The sequence below is a fragment of the Caretta caretta genome, chromosome 3, assembly GCF_965140235.1.
Source record: "Caretta caretta isolate rCarCar2 chromosome 3, rCarCar1.hap1, whole genome shotgun sequence".
NCBI classification, from domain to species: Eukaryota; Metazoa; Chordata; order Testudines; family Cheloniidae; genus Caretta; species Caretta caretta.
Genome location: NC_134208.1, coordinates 206,892,248 through 206,911,993, shown reverse-complemented (window position 1 = coordinate 206,911,993; position 19,746 = coordinate 206,892,248). Strand labels below are relative to the sequence as shown.

At 39.7% G+C, this 19,746-nt stretch overlaps 1 protein-coding gene across 6 annotated transcripts in view; it reads right to left on the bottom strand.

Annotated features, from left to right (window-relative positions):
- Positions 1-19,746, bottom strand: part of KIZ (kizuna centrosomal protein) — a 102,213-nt gene that overhangs the window by 58,593 nt on the left and 23,874 nt on the right. For all 6 annotated transcript variants that reach the window (XM_048842430.2, XM_075127274.1, XM_048842427.2 and 3 more), the window contains 2 exons: positions 12,295-12,381; positions 590-1,217 (listed from right to left, as the gene is read on the bottom strand). In XM_048842430.2, coding sequence (XP_048698387.2) covers positions 590-1,217; positions 12,295-12,381 — 715 coding nt within the window. The remainder of the gene's footprint in view (positions 1-589; positions 1,218-12,294; positions 12,382-19,746) is intronic.

The window sequence follows — 19,746 nt, the reverse complement described above, 5'->3', positions numbered from 1 at the left end:
AGAACTGTTCTGTTGCCAGGGCCAGTAGTAGCAGTTGGGACCTCTGCATGCTACCTGTGTGGAAAGTTTAGGCCTTTGGAGCTGCAAAGTGGCAGATTCATTGGCTGAGCTTCAGCATTTCCCCAGCACTGCAGCTCACAGACACACAGCAGAGGAAGACTCCATAGTAGCATCTAGCAGTGCCAACCAAAATCAGGGCCCCACTGTAGTAAGCAGTAAGAGTCAGAGACAGTCCCTGCACCAAACAAACAGACAAGACACAAAGGGAGGAAGGGAAAACCGAGGGGAAGTGACTAGCCGAAGTCACACAGCCAGTCAGTGGTACAGCCAGGAACAGAATCCATGCCTCTCGACAACCAGGGGAGTGCCCTGTTCACTAGGCCATGCTGCCTGCTCTACAGCACACAACAGCTGCAGACTCCTCTTGCACTGCCCTCCACAGCCTGTTAAACCGAGCCTTAGCCGTTCCTTTCCATTTGTGGAGGCACTCAGACCCAGTGGTGATGAGTGTATTCTGAAAACCTGGATCAATGGGGGAAGACAGCACTTTGCCCACAGCAAGGCCATCACACAAATACCATCATCATACCTGGGAAATGGTCTCCTGGCTGCTCATTTCCAGAAACAAGTTGTTCAGGAGCAGACACCAATGGGATTGGCTGTTGAGATCTTTCTTCATTTGCTACAAAATGCTCCTTTGTCACTATTGCTTCTACTGAGCTGCTATAACTGTCACTCTTTAAATCAGTGATTCTGTTCTCTGGACTTAATCTTTCACATAACAGGGAGTTGAGTTGAGCAGATTTTTTGCTTTCTACTAAATTACTATTGCCATCATATGTATTGCTTTCTATTTCTAAGCAATGAGTTTGTCCATTCTCAGATGATACACTGGATGTGACTGGCATTTTCTCACCCATCTGGAGATATGTCTTCCCATCTATTTTGTCAGACTTATTTAAGCACCGTATATCACAATTAGTTTGTACTACATAGCTGTCTGTCATATTACTGCTCTGTGCTGCCTGTCTGCATGAATGTGGGTCAGAAACTGAAAAGCTCTTTGTGGGCTGGGAAGATTTCTGCTGTGTACTGAAATCTTCAATGCTTGAGATGGCTGACATTTGGCGGCCCATAAAGATTGTTGCTGGATGATACAATCCTCTTGACGCGGCTGTCCTGGTGTTAATTCCTGCCTGTCTTGCAACCGGCAGCATCTGAAAAACAGAGGTTGAGATGGCTTAAGAATGAATTTCATGTAGTAAATGGAGTTTCTTAAAGGTTTTGTGTTGGTCTTTGAAGAGCAAATGTTCTATACAATTTAAATATTTTTCTAGCATATTATGCTAGTCCACAAATGAAACATTTTCTTTGTCCATTTATTTTATAAAACTAAAATAAGACTGAATGGCCCAATTCCTGCAAGATATTGAGTGCCCTTGTCCCAGGTACTAAGCACCCTCCACTTCCAGGGAAGCCAAAAGGAGATTAAGTCTGTCAGCACTTCACAGGAGGCAAACACCACCTTGCAGGATCCAGACCAAAGGTAGCTGCACCAAGAGAGAAATATTGGAAAACAAATATAAAGCCCGTATTTAGAAAAAATGGACGATGCTAATGTTGCCATTAGGTTTGTTAACTGCTGAACTACAAGAACAAGAAAACAGCTTTAACTGCTATTAAGAGTCTTCACAGCATTTCACTTAATGTACAGTATTTTGCATGGAATGGCAACAACATTCTGTCAAATGGCATATTAAACAAAGCTTATGTCAATTATAGTAGTTTAACATTCTGGGCAATCATTTATTCTCTATAGTTTTACACACAGAAAGCCCATAAATTGGAAGCCCAGCTGCCCAATTTCACTTTTTGTAAAAGAGTGTTTATGAAAGGTTCTGGAGCGATAGCCTAGAAACTGAAGTCTGCTATCCAGAAAGCAAGTACTCCATATACAGCTGTGATAAAAAATTCTCCATATTCTCTTTCCAACTCGCTTGAATCTTCATCTGGAGGATCTACCTTCAGTTTGGTGGTTGCAGGAGACAAGTTAGTCATATACTCTCCATAACAGCAAAATCACAGCAATGAAAGGTAGAGTGCAAACTATTTTTGAAGTGGCAAAGAGTCCTGTGGCACCTTATAGACTAACAGACGTATTGGAGCATAAGCTTTCCTGGGTGAATACCCACTTCGTCGGATGCAACAGTGATCTACAACCCATCCTGGACAATGATTCCTCACATTCACAGGCCTTGAGAGGCAGGCCAGTCCTCACCCACAGACAACCCGCCAACCTGAAGCATATTCTCACCAGCAACTACACACGACACCATAGTAACTCTTAACTCAGGAACCAATCCATGTAACAAACCTCGATGCCAACTCTGCCCACATATCTACACCAGCGACACCATCGCAGGACCTAACCAGATCAGCCACACCATCACCGGTTCATTCACCTGCACGTCCACCAATGTAATATACGCCATCATGTGCCAGCAATGCCCCTCTGCTATGTACATCGGCCAAACTGGACAGTCCCTACGTAAAAGGATAAATGGACACAAATCAGATATTAGGAATGGCAACATACAAAAACCCGGAGGAGAACACTTCAGCCTCCCTGGACACACACTAGCAGATTTAAGGGTAGACATCCTGCAGCAAAAAAACTTCAGGACCAGACTTCAAAGAGGAACTGCTGAGCTTCAGTTCATTTGCAAATTTGACACCATCAGCTCAGGATTAAACAAAGACTGTTAATGGCTAGTCAACTACAAAAGCAGTTTCTCCTCCCTTGGTGTTCACACCTCAACTGCTAGAAGAGGGCCTCATCCTCCCTGATTGAACTAATCTCCTTATCCCTTGCCTGATTCGTGCTTGCATATTTATACCTGCCTCTGGAAATTTCCACTACATGCATCCGACGAAGTGGGTATTCACCCACGAAAGCTCCAATACGTCTGTTAGTCTATAAGGTGCCACAGGACTCTTTGCTGCTTTTACAGATCCAGACTAACACGGCTACCCCTCTGATATTTTTGAAGTGTTTCTTTCACAAAGAAATGGCTACTTTTTTTATATACAGTTGCTTTTATACAAACGATAAAATGCACTGAAATGTATCCGTGAGTCACAAAAGCTGCATGTTTTAAGGCATAAACCAAATGCTAACTACCTGGGCTAAGAAGAGGTTTCTCCCAAGCATAAATTATATAATTGGGTGTTATGGCAGCTTTACATCATTTTCTAAAGCACATTACCACTGTGGGAGACATACTAAACTAGATGGCCACTGGTCTGGTCCAGTAAAGAAATTCCTATGTTAGTAGGATAGAGCTGTTGTTTTGAGGTCTATACCCTGAATTAAAGTTCTGCCAAGCCAAAATAGGTAAAGGACTGAAAAAAATCATTGTAAACCAATATGGGACTTTATTGATAATATTTTTATGAACAGTGTGTGTGACTCAGTTAACACACAAGGGGCTAATTCCTACTCGGGCAACAGGGGAAGTGAGGCATAGCTGAATCTCAGGTTAAGATGTTATTAGACAAATGGGTCTGTCTGGGTTTGAACCAGATCACTAATAAGAACTGGCTGGAATTAACACATATGAATAGAATACCCAATGACCATTAATCCTAATAATCAGCAGCCAAGAGCACGTTATTTCCTCCAACTCTGTGCCAGGAAGCAGAGTGGAAAAGTCCTGAGTAGGAAAACAAACGGACGAGGTGTGAAGAGGCTGTGTTTTAAAGTGTGCTGCTGCAGACACACAAAAAACTCAGGCTTGGTCTACACTTAAAACTATACAGGCATAGCTCTGTCAGTCAGATGTGAAAAAAAGCCACTTGCCCTAGTGACATAGCTATGCTGACAAAACTCCCAATGTAGACATGCTATATCAACAGAAGAGAGCTTCTACTGGCATTGCTAACGTCATTTGAGAAAGTGGTATTTCTACAACAGCAGAAAAGCTTCTGTCGGTGTTCACTGTACCTAAACTAGGAGACTATGTCAGCAGAGCTGTGCTGGAATAGGCTTTGTAGTGCAGACAGCCTCAAACACAGGGACACAAAGCCAGAGAAAGAAGATGGGCTCCAGGAAGGCATGGACTGTTTAGGAGAGTTGATTCTGCCTATATGGACTCTGCCTGAAGCTTGTATTTTTTGTGCTTATCTAAAGGCTCTCAGATGCTGTATTCCTGTTGACTAATAAATGCTATCTTGTTTTGAAACGGCTGCCTAGTGTCACTGCAGACACTTTCTGAAGGCATTGCTTCCTGAAGGGGTAAAAGTCTTCAAAAGAGGTCTGAACTCATTAGGACTGGCTGTGAAGAGCACACAATGAGAAGCAAGGATTGTTGGAGCCTGAAGGCTCCGTCTCAGAGTTGCAGAGCTTGCCCTTGTTAAAGGCTACACTTATGGCTTGGCAAGAAATAGGGAGACTGTATAAAGGCCAAGGCAATGTATCCCTATAGAACCGCGACACCCATAACTAGGTTATGGTCGGAAAAAAATACAAAATGAACTCAAAGGACTAATGTAAACTAACTTTGTCTAAACTAAAAAACTCTTAACAGGGGTTGTCATATCTCCTGATAAGTTTATAAAATTGGTTTAGCAACAAACCAAGGTACTCAGATAAAAGAAAATGTACAAATATGAACCACTGAAAACTATTTTAATTGGTTAATTTTAATGGGACACAGTTGCCACCTTCTGAGCATTGCTTTACAGGAAAGCACTTGGTAATTCATGATGGATGTAGCAAACTCAGGATCGAGAGGGAGTAAGTTTACAAGTGTGCCAGAGCATTAATCAGTGTCATCAACCACCACTGCCGCCACCACCACATCATCCAGATATTTACCATCACACCATTGGGCCACCCTTCTCTGATCCTGAAAGATCTTTTGACCAGACTGAGAAGGATGCAGATACCACCTCCACTCCTATAGCCAAACCCTACACAACACCCTTCTATGACATTTATTGTATTCTCTCTCACACCTATCCTTCTTTGGGCTTCTAACCAACTTTTTAAATTAGCTGAGCTCCATATCATCACTATGATCAGCACAACAGGCTAAAGCAGTGTAAGCAACCTTACCCCAATATGAAGAAGGACCAAACCCAAACTGGGTACTTGAGCTGGGTACAGATGTTAAAGCACACCTGCTGAAGACACATCAACAAAGCAAGCATTAGGGAGACAGAAGTCTTTTTTCTTTCATTGCTGCCCTTTTCTCTCTCTTGTATGTTTGTCTCAATAGCAGGAACAACAACAGTTGTGCCAAAAATCCACCACTGAATCAATTCTTTCTTCTCAAAGACTTCTGGTAGCCGCAGGAGACACTTCCCCTCTGAAAGACTTGGCTGAACTTAAATGAAAAATTTTCCAAAACGAATGACCACTTACTTTCTAAATTTCACGTACTTTAAAGTTTGTTTTGGTTTTCTTAATAAATGAAACAGATTTCTGTGGAATGGTTACTAGAAGAAGTAGGAGGCCAGTGTCAGTATAAACAGACCTTGAACCAAAATTAGCTGAATAGTAAGAGAAGGATTCTAACAACATCTTAACACTTTTGAGCGTGACAACAAAACAGAGTCCCGTAGACTGCGTCATTGTTGCATCCTCCATCCTTTTTCATTGGGTGGTCTTATCCGTCACACAGGTTCAGCTACCACCTCTCCGTGGAAGGGTCTTAAATTTACCTAGTCTGGCAATGTGACAAAACTTCACAGTACAGCTTTTTTTTTTTTTAAACACACAAACAAAAGAAAATCCAATAACTCTATAAACTAAGGTATTCGCAGAAAGATTCAGAGTATGTTACTCAGTTTAAGCTTACAATTTATTTCATCACTACTACTTTGGGTTCCTCTTTATTATCCTTTGGGTCCGATTTTCTGCTCTCAAATTTATCCAGCAAATGTTTTATGGATTTAGTGGCTCCTGGATTTAGTGTTCCAAAACAGAATTTATCAGAATTTATCAGCTCTGCATGTTATAGCAAAAGTTGCCTTGCTAGCAAACTCCTTTTTGATCATAAGGATTTCTCTTCATCTGCTTTGAATTTTAGAATTTGAAAGATAAGGATTGGTTCCTGTGTAGTTTTTCACCCAGCAGCAAAATAAAATGAAGGGAAAAGGAGGTACATTTTGTGGGGGGAAGTGCGAAGAGATTTAGCTAAAATTATAAAAAAAAAATTATAGAATCTCACACAACTCTCATTGGCAGCTACGACACATTTGAAGTCAAATCCCCACAGGAAAATGGCAAATTAATTTATCCATTACACCCTCTCAATTGCCATCTTTTCTATTTGTTTTACCCAGGTATTTCCTCTCATTCTCCACAACACACACACACAATATTGCCCTTCTTAAAGCACTTTTCTTTCACAAGAATAAAATGTTTACTTTCCTAATGCATCAAAATTCAGCTATTTTGCAATGAGGACACAGTCTCAGCTGTAGCGTTCGGTTGACATTGTACTAGATGAGACACCTGAGATACAGCCCAGGCCAAACGTCTCACCACTAGATCACTACAGGTCAGCGTTAATTCCCAGTGAGCCATTCCAGGGGAGGTGGCAGCATGAAGCTTCATTGGTCAGCATTAAGTCCTATTATTCAGCATGAATGCCCAGCAGTCCAGAGTCTTGTTGTGCCTAGTTTGATTCCTTGATGTCCTCTGATATTTGGCACTACAGCAACCTAGATCAGGGATCTGGAGAACCTTGAGTTTTACTCAGCATAGAGTTTCTCTGATTTGAAGGTTAGAAGCTTCCATATTCTGTACTCCATTTGTTAAGGAGTCTATGCTGGGTCTATGCTGTTAAGGAGTCTATGCTGAGTTCCTACTCTCTGTACGTCTACAAGCTCTGCCATGACTAGGTATTGACTCCTCAGCACAACAACAAAAAACAGGCCAAATGTAGGTCTGTGCGGTAGGCTGCACTGGTAAACCAATTCTCTTAACAGATGTGAGGTAGCACTGCCATAGAAGGTCTTCCGTTTTCCACAAATTAGGATGCTTCACTGCTGAGAAGTTTTTGCAAAGTTTCATGATTACAATGCCATTGTCCTAAAAGACATGGAGTTTCTGGGTAAAGAGTTTCCAAAGCATCAAAAGACCAGGGCTTTCGTGACTCAAAAAAACCCACAATGCCCTGAAGGTTGCAGAAGCCAGACTTCATGGCACACACAGCTCAGAAACCCAGAGCTGAGAGCGATTCCTCTAGGAAAAGACCCCCGCTCCACCCCAAGCTACACAACTCTGCCAATAGATAGCTGCCATGGCACTAGAGGAGAAGGAATTGTGCTCAGAAAGTCACAGAATTCTCATTTTTCAAGGAGAAGGATGAGGTTACTGAGGAACAAACTGATCCAGGGATGGAATTCCTGAAACATGGAAACTCAGAGTGGTTTAAAGACCTGATGCACAGAGGTAGAAAGGCTTGCAGAAGATCTGAGTCTCAATAGAAGGTAATTTTTTCATCACTGAGCTCCCTAAGTGCTAGGCACTGCCATCATGGTGTTTTCAATGTAACTGGGTATCTCTGGAACATTGGTGCCAATCCACATCATCCATCTCAGTCTTCAGTGCCAGTGATCGTTGATATCTCGGCTATTTGGTATATTCCTGTTAATTCTTAGAAACTGTCCAAGACTGAGGTGTCAATAGGGGTGGTTTTGGAACAAACTGAAAATTAAACAGTAATAAGTCACCAGGACCAGATGGTATTCACTCAAGAGTTCTGAAGGAATTCAAATATGAAACTTGCAGAATTACTAACCGTGATATGTAACCTATCGCTTAAATCAGCCTCAGTACCAGATGACTGGAGGGTAGCTAATGTAATGCCATTTTTTCCAAAAAGGCTCCAGAGGCAATCCTGGCACTTACAGGCCAGTAAGCCTAACTTCAGTACCAGGCAAACTGGTTGAAACTATAGTAAAGAACAGAACTATCTGACACATAGATTAACACGATATACTGGGGAAGAGTGAATGCAGCTTTTGTAAAAGGAAATAAACAGATTAAATACAAACTAAAAAGTCTTATGTCCTGAGTAGATGCCAGGGAACTTATCCTATAAAGGATACTAGGCATCTACCTCAAGTAGGATGGGAAATGAAAGCCAGAACTGCAGTAGCTGGAAACTGTTGTACAACTCCAGGAGGGAGATCCTTCATTGGCTGCCAATGTCAGACAGGAACAGACTACAGTATTTCAAGACCTCTAAAATACCTGTAGCTGGAGCATTTTCAGAGAGGGTTGAGGAAGGGTTGACTCAGAGAACCATAGAATGTAGGGAGTTCTCACTTGATTCATACTGGAGGCACAAAACCCACAAGGGAGAATCCTGTGAAAATCTTTAAAGGAATGTAATTTCTCCCCCCAACACCATCCTTCAGTCTCTCTTACTTTGGCTACCAAGGTGCTGTTTTGAGAAGGCCCAACTAAATTAGCATATAGAGTAGACTGCACTTAATTTATGTTGCATCCTCTTCTCCTGGCATCCCCAAAGAAAGAAAACCCAAAACACACTACATAAAAATTGGGGTTTAATCTTATAGATAAAAAAAAAGTTTTTGTGGGCTGTTAGTTTTATTTTATTAACAAAAAAATTTGCTAAAATCTAAACAAAAACCCTTCTTGAATTCCCTAACAATTAGATGTTTCACAACATATGATGAGAGAAGCGGACATATGTTAGACTGGAACAGCTAGATAAATGCAATAGGTAAGTTACCTACAACATAATGTGACATAGGCTATCTATGGGATGTTTGAAGAAAGAATGCTAAGGGCCAGACTCCACCACCACATCTAGAAACGGTAGGTCCATGATGGGAAGCTTCTCATAGCCACTCTACCCCACAGAAACACCTGCCTTTGACCTCCTCCCTATCACATTAAGCACCTTTTATAGAAAGAAAAAAAATGGGAAAATAAACACACCTATACAAATACATTGCTAAACAGACACTCAATTTAGTTACAACAATTCTAAAATATAAACCTACAGCACAGTATCAGCTTGTTTCTTCTGACTCATCAGACAACCATGCAAGAGCTTCTCAGGGCAAAGTGCTGCTAAAAAAATCCAACTCTGTGTCTGTTTACAGTTAAGCCCCCCAGATGCCTTCAGTCCAGTCCTGTCAGGCTTTTGAAGTCCAAGTACTGCATGTCACCATTCACATTTGGAATTACATTAACATCCAGTTCAGTTTAAGATGGTCAACCGCATTAAGTTTATTCAATAACCAAACCTATTCCTTCCAAATACTGACTGACTAATATTCATATATATTTGGGGACAGGAAAAAACATTAGACAATATTCTCTTGACGTTTCTACTTCCAAATGTGTTCTCTCAGTAAGTTCCATACACAAAGGATATACATCCTCTTCGCCTTCATGTCTTGCATTAGTATCCTTAATGATGCTCAGACATCACTTTTAAGCAAGCCAAGCATTTCAGAACCTGTTAATTGGGTGACTTCTCCTAGCTGTATTTCTCAGACTAAACAATAAAATATGATGCTTATTTTCCCCCAACACTACAGTTTATTCAGATAAAAATAAATCATGTAGGAGCCACATATATCATTTAGGTAAACGCAGACAGAATTAAAATCTGATATACTGTCATTACTTGCGACAACCTGCTGTATAATTTTAATAAAGTCTTGAAAAAGATGTGGCACTTTCTCCTTGGTTTTCGTACAGAAATACTGTAATTCTACTTAGGCTATGATCCTGCAGTACTCAGCCAGGCAAAACTCTCACTGAAGTCAGAGAGAAGGAATGCGGGCCAGGCCCATCACTCTGTTGGAGTGCTGGTCCAAAAGGCAACAGTTGTAAGGAAAGCCATACTATGCAACAAATCAATGAACACAATTTGTACACTATATTTGTATTAGCTTATGCTTTGGGGATTATTCACGTTACCCTCCCACAAAAGACAGAAACTGGACTTTCTGCAGGAAAAGTGTAGGCAAGGGCTGTGGAAGACGTGAAACCCAAGTCCTTATCTACCTATCAGTGTGCAGTGCAGCTCCCTGAGGTCATTGCTTTGGCCTACAAGTTGAAGAAGTTTCTGCTGCCTGCCTCCAAAACGTATGTGGGCAGTAGGGCCGTAGACTCCAAATAGTGGCAGAGTCCATAGCCCTTCCCATCCACAATGCCACCCTGTGTGCCAATCATCCACCTCACAGGGAAACCTTCTGTGCCACCCACTCTGCTAGTGGCATTGTCACTGCTTCACTGCAGGACTTTAGAGTGATGCTGATGGCACTGCACAAACCCCAAGCACCAGAATGACTTTCACCTTCTTTACATATCTGAATGAAAGAGATCTAAAGTCAACTTAAGAATGGGAAGGAAAAAGGCATGATTAGGCTCAAAAATAGTGCCAAATTAAAAACAACAATTACAACATTCTTGAAAACGAAATGAGATGTAAACAAGTGGGGACATTCTTCAGATTATTTCTTGCAGAAAGAGCCATTAAAATCAGAATTACAACCACCCACCAAAAGGATATTTTGTTTTAAGTTGCACTAATGTGTTCATGTTACCCACCCTCTACTCAGATAAGCTAAAATCTCTCTCTAAACATCATACCCACAGAACAATTTAAAGACGCCATCTTTGTATTTCACAGCAAATAAGCCTTCACCCCCCCACCCACCCCCAATTTTAACTATCATTTTAATGCAATGTAAACTGACAATTTTGGGTTCGTATTAAGCTTCCTAACATTACCCAAAATGTTTCTCTATTTTGAATGGGAAAAAGAGTTTTTTGGAACCATAGCAACACTAGTATTCTGGTATTTATGTAACAAGTACAATAAAGAGAAAGACATTTTAATCTATAGAATTTTATCTTCTATGAAAATTATTTTCAAACCAAACATTATTTAACAAATAGAAAAATTCAGCATTTCAGAACTCTATGACTTCCTGTACATCTAAACTGAATATATATAATTCATGCATTCTTAAAGGCCTGCTTATATAAGTCAAGGTTGCCGGATCCATTGCTTTGTATATTATAGGTTAAAGAATGCTCTAAATTCAAGGTTTTTAACTTTTTAATCTATGGGGGAAAACTTCCCATAAACTCAGATTAATGCCTGCTAATGCACTGAAGAAAGAAAAACGAAAACCTTCCTCCTACTATAAAAACAAAATAGTGTGGCCTCTGTTTCTTTTCTGATAAGAGTCTTAAATACCAAACAGTTAACTGCATAATAACATTTACTGGCAGCCAGGCAACCTGCTTAGCAGATATATAAAGCAGGTAAAAGGAGAAAAAGTTAATTTCTTGGCTGAATGATTCCATCGGTAGCTATAGGGCAAACTAGAAAGTCTTTTAGTAAAGTAGCAGTTGATTCTTCTATCAATCTGCAGCACACATACTCTTCCAAGGAATGCATTAAATATGAAAATCATATCCCGTTATCATCTGTTTCCAGCTTTCAGCCCAGTAAGCTTTTCTTAATGAATGCTGTAGCCTAAGGGACAAGCATGCTGTTGGCTTTTCTGAATAATGGAGTGATTCTACCATTTTTGCTTATTACAATATCGACTAGCTGAGGGGGTTTCACACATAGTCACAAGTGACTACTCTTGCCAGCATGCTCCAAGTTATTACAAGATGTTTTTAGACATTTCATCTAAAAGAGCTTTACTGCTTTTAGTGAAGAAAACAGCTATGGTCTTGAACTGTATCATTTATACGGCGATAGGAGGAGGGATTAGAAGCCTGCATTACTGCAGATATATAGCAGAATATATTTAAGTATTCCTTGTCAGTCTTTTTGTCTGTTGCTTAGATATGCAATTTTTTTTGCTTCTTTCAAGAAAAGCTCAAAATGTACAAAATTATGAATGTCATATAAATAAATTACTGTATTTTGTGTAATTTCATTAAGAATATTTTTCAGAGTTCAAAATTCTTTTCACAATCTTTGGTATTAAAATATAAAAATAGCAGCTGACCAGAAAAACAAACACACACCGGTCTTTTTCTTCAGTTTATTATGGTTCTCTTTTTACCATGATAAAAATATTAGTGCAATTTTTTCAATTTATCTGCTTGATTTTGTTGTGAAAGCACTGTTTCACAATAGAAATGATATGGCAAAAATTCCACACTTAAAAGGCATTTTGCAACAACCATTTACTGAATGGTACACCTTAGAGGAGAACACCGAAGTGTTCAAGTAACAAAATATATATAGTTTTCCACTTCTTTTCCATTACCTGCTCATTGCTATCTTCGTCACCTTTTATTGGCATGCTATTCTTCTGAAGTGACAGCATACTTTTAATTTCTCCTTCGTATTGTACCTACATATAAATAGAACCATCATATAAATGATTTATGTATTATAAAAATGTAGTCATACATACACACACACACAGATCAACAAATACTTATACGGCACAATTTGTACAGTAATCAAGGAAATCAATGGCATAAAAGTAATTAACTGGAATGTAAGACAATTCGTTATTCACAAAGATATAATCTTATCTGAGAAAAACAAAGATGTTTAACAGCTCATAAGAAAACATCCAAAGACACCATTCCTTTCAAAATATGTTTTAGTTTCCAGGAAAAACATATGTTGTATGTGGCTTGTGCATCCTCCTGTGGGTTTTCATGTGTTCACTTGTTTCATGATTCTAAAGAGTAACAACAACTTGTGGACTCAGACATTTATTCATGTTTTTTATAATTCCAGATTATTTTGGCTATTTCTACATAATAACTTTGCTGCTTTGCAGTGAAATGCTGAGCTTTAAATTTTGTATTGTTTTATGTAAGTCAGTTTACAATTTGCTGAGCTATTCTAATGAGAAAATATACTGCAGATGTTACAAAGAGCAACACAGCATGAAAAAAACAACTTGCTCTCATGTTACTAACAAAGAACTACATAAAAATATCTTCTCCTCCACTACATTGTTTAATTGACCAAAAGTAACGCAGTCATAGGAGGACTATTGCTTAGAAGCTAAGCATATACAGCACCTATAATTAGTACTGCATGTTAGTAATTGTAAACCTTAAGAACAGATTACACTGGTCCTGAGTGGGTGCACTTCACTATGTACTTTGAATTGGGTAGTATACAGGGAGAAATACATCTGATAACTAATCAACTTGGACAGCTCTGTACTTTAATTCTCAATCTGCATATATAAAAAGTGTTATTTTCCACATACATTTTTTCATAAAATTTGCAATACAAGGAAAAAAAGTCTATATTCAACCAAGCATTTTACACCTGGTACTCCAAACTAATTAATGTTTAACTACTCAGTTTTCCCAAAAGCTTACATAAATTATTTCAGTTAAGCTTCCAACAGTTATTGAACAAACTGCAGAAGCACACGGAAACAAGTTAAGCTTTTTTTGTAAAGAAAAGTAGTTGGTAACAATAGCCATTTAATACGCTGAACGTGGAGTTAAGCTAATTCACTCCTGCAGGCATTCTCTCGCCACCCAAAAAAAGAAAAGGTGCTGAAAATTAATAACTTAATTTTTTCCTGCACGTCTATAGGCCAGTTTGAATGATTACTATCTTCATAATTCTCTATTAATCCATTTAATCCTGAAAATTGCCACAAATAGGAAATCAGACAGTGGAATCATTCCACCAGTATTGCACAAGGGCTCTGAGAGCTGTGCTTTCTCCAACGAGCTGAGTAAAAATGGCACCAACCCAGTAAAAAAAAAAAAAAAAAATGAAATGATGGTATAAGAACTTCTAAAGGGGAGTACTGAAGACATTACATACAGAACAGTATATAGAGTAATTGGGGCCCACATCAGTTCATTTACAACATTTACTGGGCCCACTTTAAATCATAATGTGCATCACATTTTGTTTATAAGGACACACTGAATAATGCACCAATCTGAAGGATATCTATAACCTTAGGCCAATCTTTCCTGTCCCAATCACAGGTGCATACAGTCTGTAGGAAGAGCTGTTAACAGTTCTACTCTAAAGGAGAGGTATGGTGCAAGTGAGCCCATGCAAGGAGTTACAAACCAAGCATGCTCCTCCAGACTCCATCTACAGCAATGCATAGTTGGGATCTGGGGCATGGCTAACAGATCTCCAGCTGTGTGGGGAAAGGACGTTCTACAGCTGCAGCTCACAGATTTAAAAAAAAGTTAACAGATATAAGCCAGAGGTAGCTATGAAAAAAAGTTATTAGGATGGGTATACAGGCATAGGATGTTAGAAGCACGCATGACTTATTAAAGTGGAAATCAATTGCCACCCATGAACACATCCTAAATTTCCTCCAAAGATGCTCTCTGCTTCTGAAGAATTTTATACAGGTGGGTCAGCCACTAGAACCTGAAAATTATTCATTCTATAAACTGAAGTCACTGCCTCCAGGAAAAGGACCTTCCGAATCAGAGATTTAAGTGCAAAGGTACTAGAATTCAAAAGGAATTTTCATCAGCATGAACAGTTCTAATCAAACCATTTCAAAAATGACATATCCGAAATAGAGGGTGTTCCAAAAGAGGGAACAAGAATGATTAGAAGGATGGAAAACTTCCAAATGAAAAGAGAATACAAAGCTTTACCTTAAGATGAATAGGCCAGAACGTGACAAACGGATAAAAAGGAAGGAATAGTAGAGAGAAGGCAGATCAGGCATTGCTAGTCACTCTTTTTTAGAATACAAAAACTAGGGGGCATCAAAGGAAATGAATGGCAGCACATTTTTAAAAGTGATTAAAAAGAAATACATTTTTACACAGTGTAAAATTACCGAGTGGAACTTTCTGCCACAACATATCACTGAGGCTAAGAGCTTAGAAGGATTCAAAAAAGGATTGGACACCCAAATAGATAACAAGACTATCTAGTTATAGTACTACACATTTGCCAACCTCAAACCCTACAGAAGTTTCACCTTACTCTGAAGCAGCTGATACTGGCCACAGTCAGAGACAGAATATTGGACTAGTCTGAACCAACATGGAAATTCCTGTGTTCTTACTTAGGGCCACATTAATATACTGTATCACGGGGGGGTTCATTTTATTTATATTTTCTGTTTGTTTTTAAAATAGCAAGCCCCTTATTAAACAGTGGTCTGTGGTGGCCTGCATGCAAACCTGTCTATCATCACCATATTCAAGAATCATAGAATATCAGGGTTGGAAGGGACCCCTGAAGGTCATCTAGTACAACCCCCTGCTCGAAGCAGGACCAATTCCCAGTTAAATCATCCCAGCCAGGGCTTTGTCAAGCCTGACCTTAAAAACCTCTAAGGAAGGAGATTCTACCACCTCCCTAGGTAACGCATTCCAGTGTTTCACCACCCTCTTAGTGAAAAAGTTTTTCCTAATATCCAATCTAAACCTCCCCCACTGCAACTTGAGACCATTACTCCTCGTTCTGTCATCTGATACCATTGAGAACAGTCTAGAGCCATCCTCTTTGGAACCCCCTTTCAGGTAGTTGAAAGCAGCTATCAAATCCCCCCTCATTCTTCTCTTCTGCAGGCTAAACAATCCCAGCTCCCTCAGCCTCTCCTCATAACTCATGTGTTCCAGACCCCTAATCATTTTTGTTGCCCTTCGCTGGACTCTCTCCAATTTATCCACATCCTTCTTGAAGTGTGGGGCCCAAAACTGGACACAGTACTCCAGATGAGGCCTCACCAATGTCGAATAGAGGGGGACGATCACGTCCCTCGATCTGCTCGCTATGCCCCTACTTATACATCCCAAAATGCCATTGGCCTTCTTGGCAACAAGGGCACACTGCTGACTCATATCCAGCTTCTCGTCCACTGTCACCCCTAGGTCCTTTTCTGCAGAACTGCTGCCTAGCCATTCGGTCCCTAGTCTGTAGCGGTGCATTGGATTCTTCCATCCTAAGTGCAGGACCCTGCACTTATCCTTATTGAACCTCATCAGATTTCTTTTGGCCCAATCCGCTAATTTGTCTAGGTCCTTCTGTATCCTATCCCTCCCCTCCAGCGTATCTACCACTCCTCCCAGTTTAGTATCATCCGCAAATTTGCTGAGAGTGCAATCCACACCATCCTCCAGATCATTTATGAAGATATTGAACAAAACCGGCCCCAGGACCAACCCTTGGGGCACTCCACTTGATACCGGCTGCCAACTAGACATGGAGCCATTGATCACTACCCGTTGAGCCCGACAATCTAGCCAGCTTTCTACCCACCTTATAGTGCATTCATCCAGCCCATACTTCCTTAACTTGCTGACAAGAAGTTAGGCTGAAATAGCTGCCAAATCAACTCCGTGGGCGGAGGTCTAATGCCATCTCTGGCCAGGTGAAGCAGGCGGGCAAATCAAGCACTAGTGTAGGGTACATAAAATAATCCAGATAGGCCTTTTGTACCCACTCACAGACATTTTTCTTTTACAGTTATATGACCTTCTGGCACAATCCTTCTGAATGGTCAAGTCTACTTGACACACCTGTTCAAAATCATTTTGATTTCCATGGACAAATTTAAGAAAACAAAGACCTGGGTAGGCAAATGCACTGTGGGACTCATATGGTACCTCCTGATGAGGGATTTGGGGTGTGTATGAAGGGAAGAGAGCCAGAAATGACAAAAAATGTTAAATTTTCTAACATTTTCACTGTGCATCATTTCTTCCTTTACTTTTCTCCCTTTGTTGCCTTCTCTCCTATTCTCATGTACAATTTCACACTTTTTCCTTCCTTTCTATTTTTCTTCTGTTTATGTTCACACCTCATCCTCTCTCTGTTTCAGGAATGCTTACCTATTTCCCTCTTCCCAACACAAATGGATTTCTCAACTATCCTTTTTCCTCTCATTATCAGTCTTAGTCCCCTCACATCTCTCGGTCTCTTCAGCTTCCTTCCTAATGACTTCCACAGGAGCTGCTGACTCTACACTTCTTCTGAAGAATTGGGCCACTTAGGTTTCAAAAACTGGACATAGAGCCTACTGTACACATCCTTTCATTTTTAAAAAAAAAACCCTTGGCCTTTGTGACCAATATCATCTAGAGCAGTGGTTCCCAAACTGGGGTTCGTGAACCCCTGGGGGTTCATGAAATGTTACAGGGGGTTCTTGGGAAAAAATTCCTTAATAGCGGACAGAGCTGTCCCTAGGAACCCTGGGCAGCACAGGGCCGGCAGCACGGGGCCAGCAGCCCGGAGCCCCTGGACTTCCAAGAGCTAAGCAGATCAAAGCAAGCATATCTATCACACGGAGGAGATTTAAACTTCAAGACTTCTTATAAGAAATGGAAAGGGAGGTGGATATTTTTTGCTGTTTTTAAAATTAAATAGGCAGCTAGTGTAGTTTTAAAAATTATTATGAAGAAAAAGTTTAAGCTTTGTTGTAACATGCGTTGTTTGCCTGGACTGCTCAAGACCTGAATGCTTCTGTAGGAGGAAGGAACTCTTTGAGTTGGCTTCTTAAATACCTTCATGTTGTTTCACATCTGATACTCCTTGATGAAACACAGGGGCCTTGTCTTATAACAGGCTTATTCAAAGTGATACAAGCTACGAAAGTGAGATATTGGAAGATTGTTGCTGTTTTCATAGTGTAATAAAAATACTATAATGATAAATAATAGTAAATAGTGTGTAATAAGCATGTCATAAAAACAAATTTTATATTTCCAAGATCATGCTTTTATAATTTATATTCAGGTAAAGAAGAAAATCCCTGGAAATATTCATTTTTAGGAGGGAGTTTGCGAGACTTGATATTTTAGTGAAAGGGGTTCACAGGTTGTAAAAGTTTGGTAACCACTGATCTAGAGATATATCTGGATCAGAGACTGTACCTTCCTGAACAGCAAAGAAACCGCTACATTTGAAAATTTTACTCTTCTGCTTGGTGTCAGAAAGCTACATTTTGAAAAGGTAGAACTAATTTCAATTTATCAGGATGAGATTAAAATGTTATCACTATGTCAATATTATGTGACTAAGGCTGGTCAAAAATTTCCCCTTTAAACTGTTTTTCCCCAAGAGAAAATTGGATATTTGATGACACAAAACTTTTCATAAAAAGTGTCCACTTTCCACAAAAAACCTTTTCTTCAATAAGCAAACAAAAAAAACTTCTTTTTTTTTGACCAAAAGTCAAAAATTTTCATAAAAACTGACCAGACTGGTAATTATGATGATGATCTATTATTACAGCCTCAGCAGATCATAGAATCATAGGACTGGAAGGGACCTCTAGAGATCATCTAGTCCAGTCCTCTGCACTCATGGCAGGACTAGATATTATTTAGACCATCCCTGACTAGATATTTAGACCATCTCTAACCTGCTCTTTAAAATCTCCAATCATGGAGATTCCACAACCTCCCTTTGCAATTTATTCTCTCTCAGAATACTCATGAAGTGAGTATTAAACATTATTTTTATTCCTACAAGCATAAAGTTTCTTCATTACCATAAAAACTTTCGGGTCAGAGGAGTTGTATGTCTATTACCTTCCATAATAAGTTACTGATGACCAAAATGACAGAGCTTGGTGCACAGCTTCTACATCATGTGAGCCAGCAACAAGTAACGCAGATAGTAATGATATCTGCCTTTCTAAAATTAATTGCAACATCCCACTCCCATAGCGTCAAATAAAATAGATCTTTCTAGTGATAGACCGAGACCAGGAAGCAATACAGTAAGAAGAGAAGGGCCGTGGTTGTACCATGTCACTGGCCAGTGGAAGGAGTAAGAAAAGACTATTTTGTTTTGCACATTACATACTAAATGCCTTTAATTTGTAAAAAATGAAAAAAGCAGAACAGACTTAAGCGCTAGTTTCATAATCTCCTTCATACTAAGACAACGTCTCACTTTATAAAACTGGCACACTTTGGTTACATTACATTCAGTGAGATCAGCAATGAGTTCTTTTGCATAATCAGGGCTGCAAACATAGCTGGTAAGGGGTCTGAATGGGGAGAGAGGCTGGGAGTTATCAGATTTCTTTTTGATTCTGCATGAAACAGCCACCACAGATGAGCCCAGAAGTATGAATTCTACAATTTTCTGGTTCCACTTAATCTGGTCATTTGATGCTCAGATGTTCCTATTAGTTCACTTTCTATCTATACTCAAAGTACATGAGGTAAAGCATCCCACAGGGCTAGTTCCCTTAATTTATCACCCCAATAGCAAAGTTTAAAGTTCTCATCAACTTTGGAAAAGTGTGATTTCATCTGAATCACATTTCCCTGTTGCTGTGCCTGCCATCAAAATGTTAGAGAATTGGCTTTTAATGAAAAAATTATGGCATTATAACCAACAAGAATGAAGCATGCAAATAAATTGCAGAGCTAATCTGAGGTCACCATTAATCTTGATCACTTTAGATAAGCTATTACCAGCGGGAGAGTGGGGTGGGGGGAGAAAACCTTTTGAAGTGATAAACACCCATTTTTTCATGGTCTGTGTGTATAAAAACATCCTCACTGCATTTTCCACTTTAATTATGCATCCGATGAAGTGAGCTGTAGCTCACGGAAGCTTATGCTCAAATAAATTGGTTAGTCTCTAAGGTGCCACAAGTCCTCCTTTTCTTTTTGCGAATACAGACTAACACGGCTGCTACTCTGAAACCAACCATTAATCTTGCCACTAAACAATGAACTGGTGATATATCAGCAGCAGTAAAGAAAGGCAGGAGAAGGCTGAA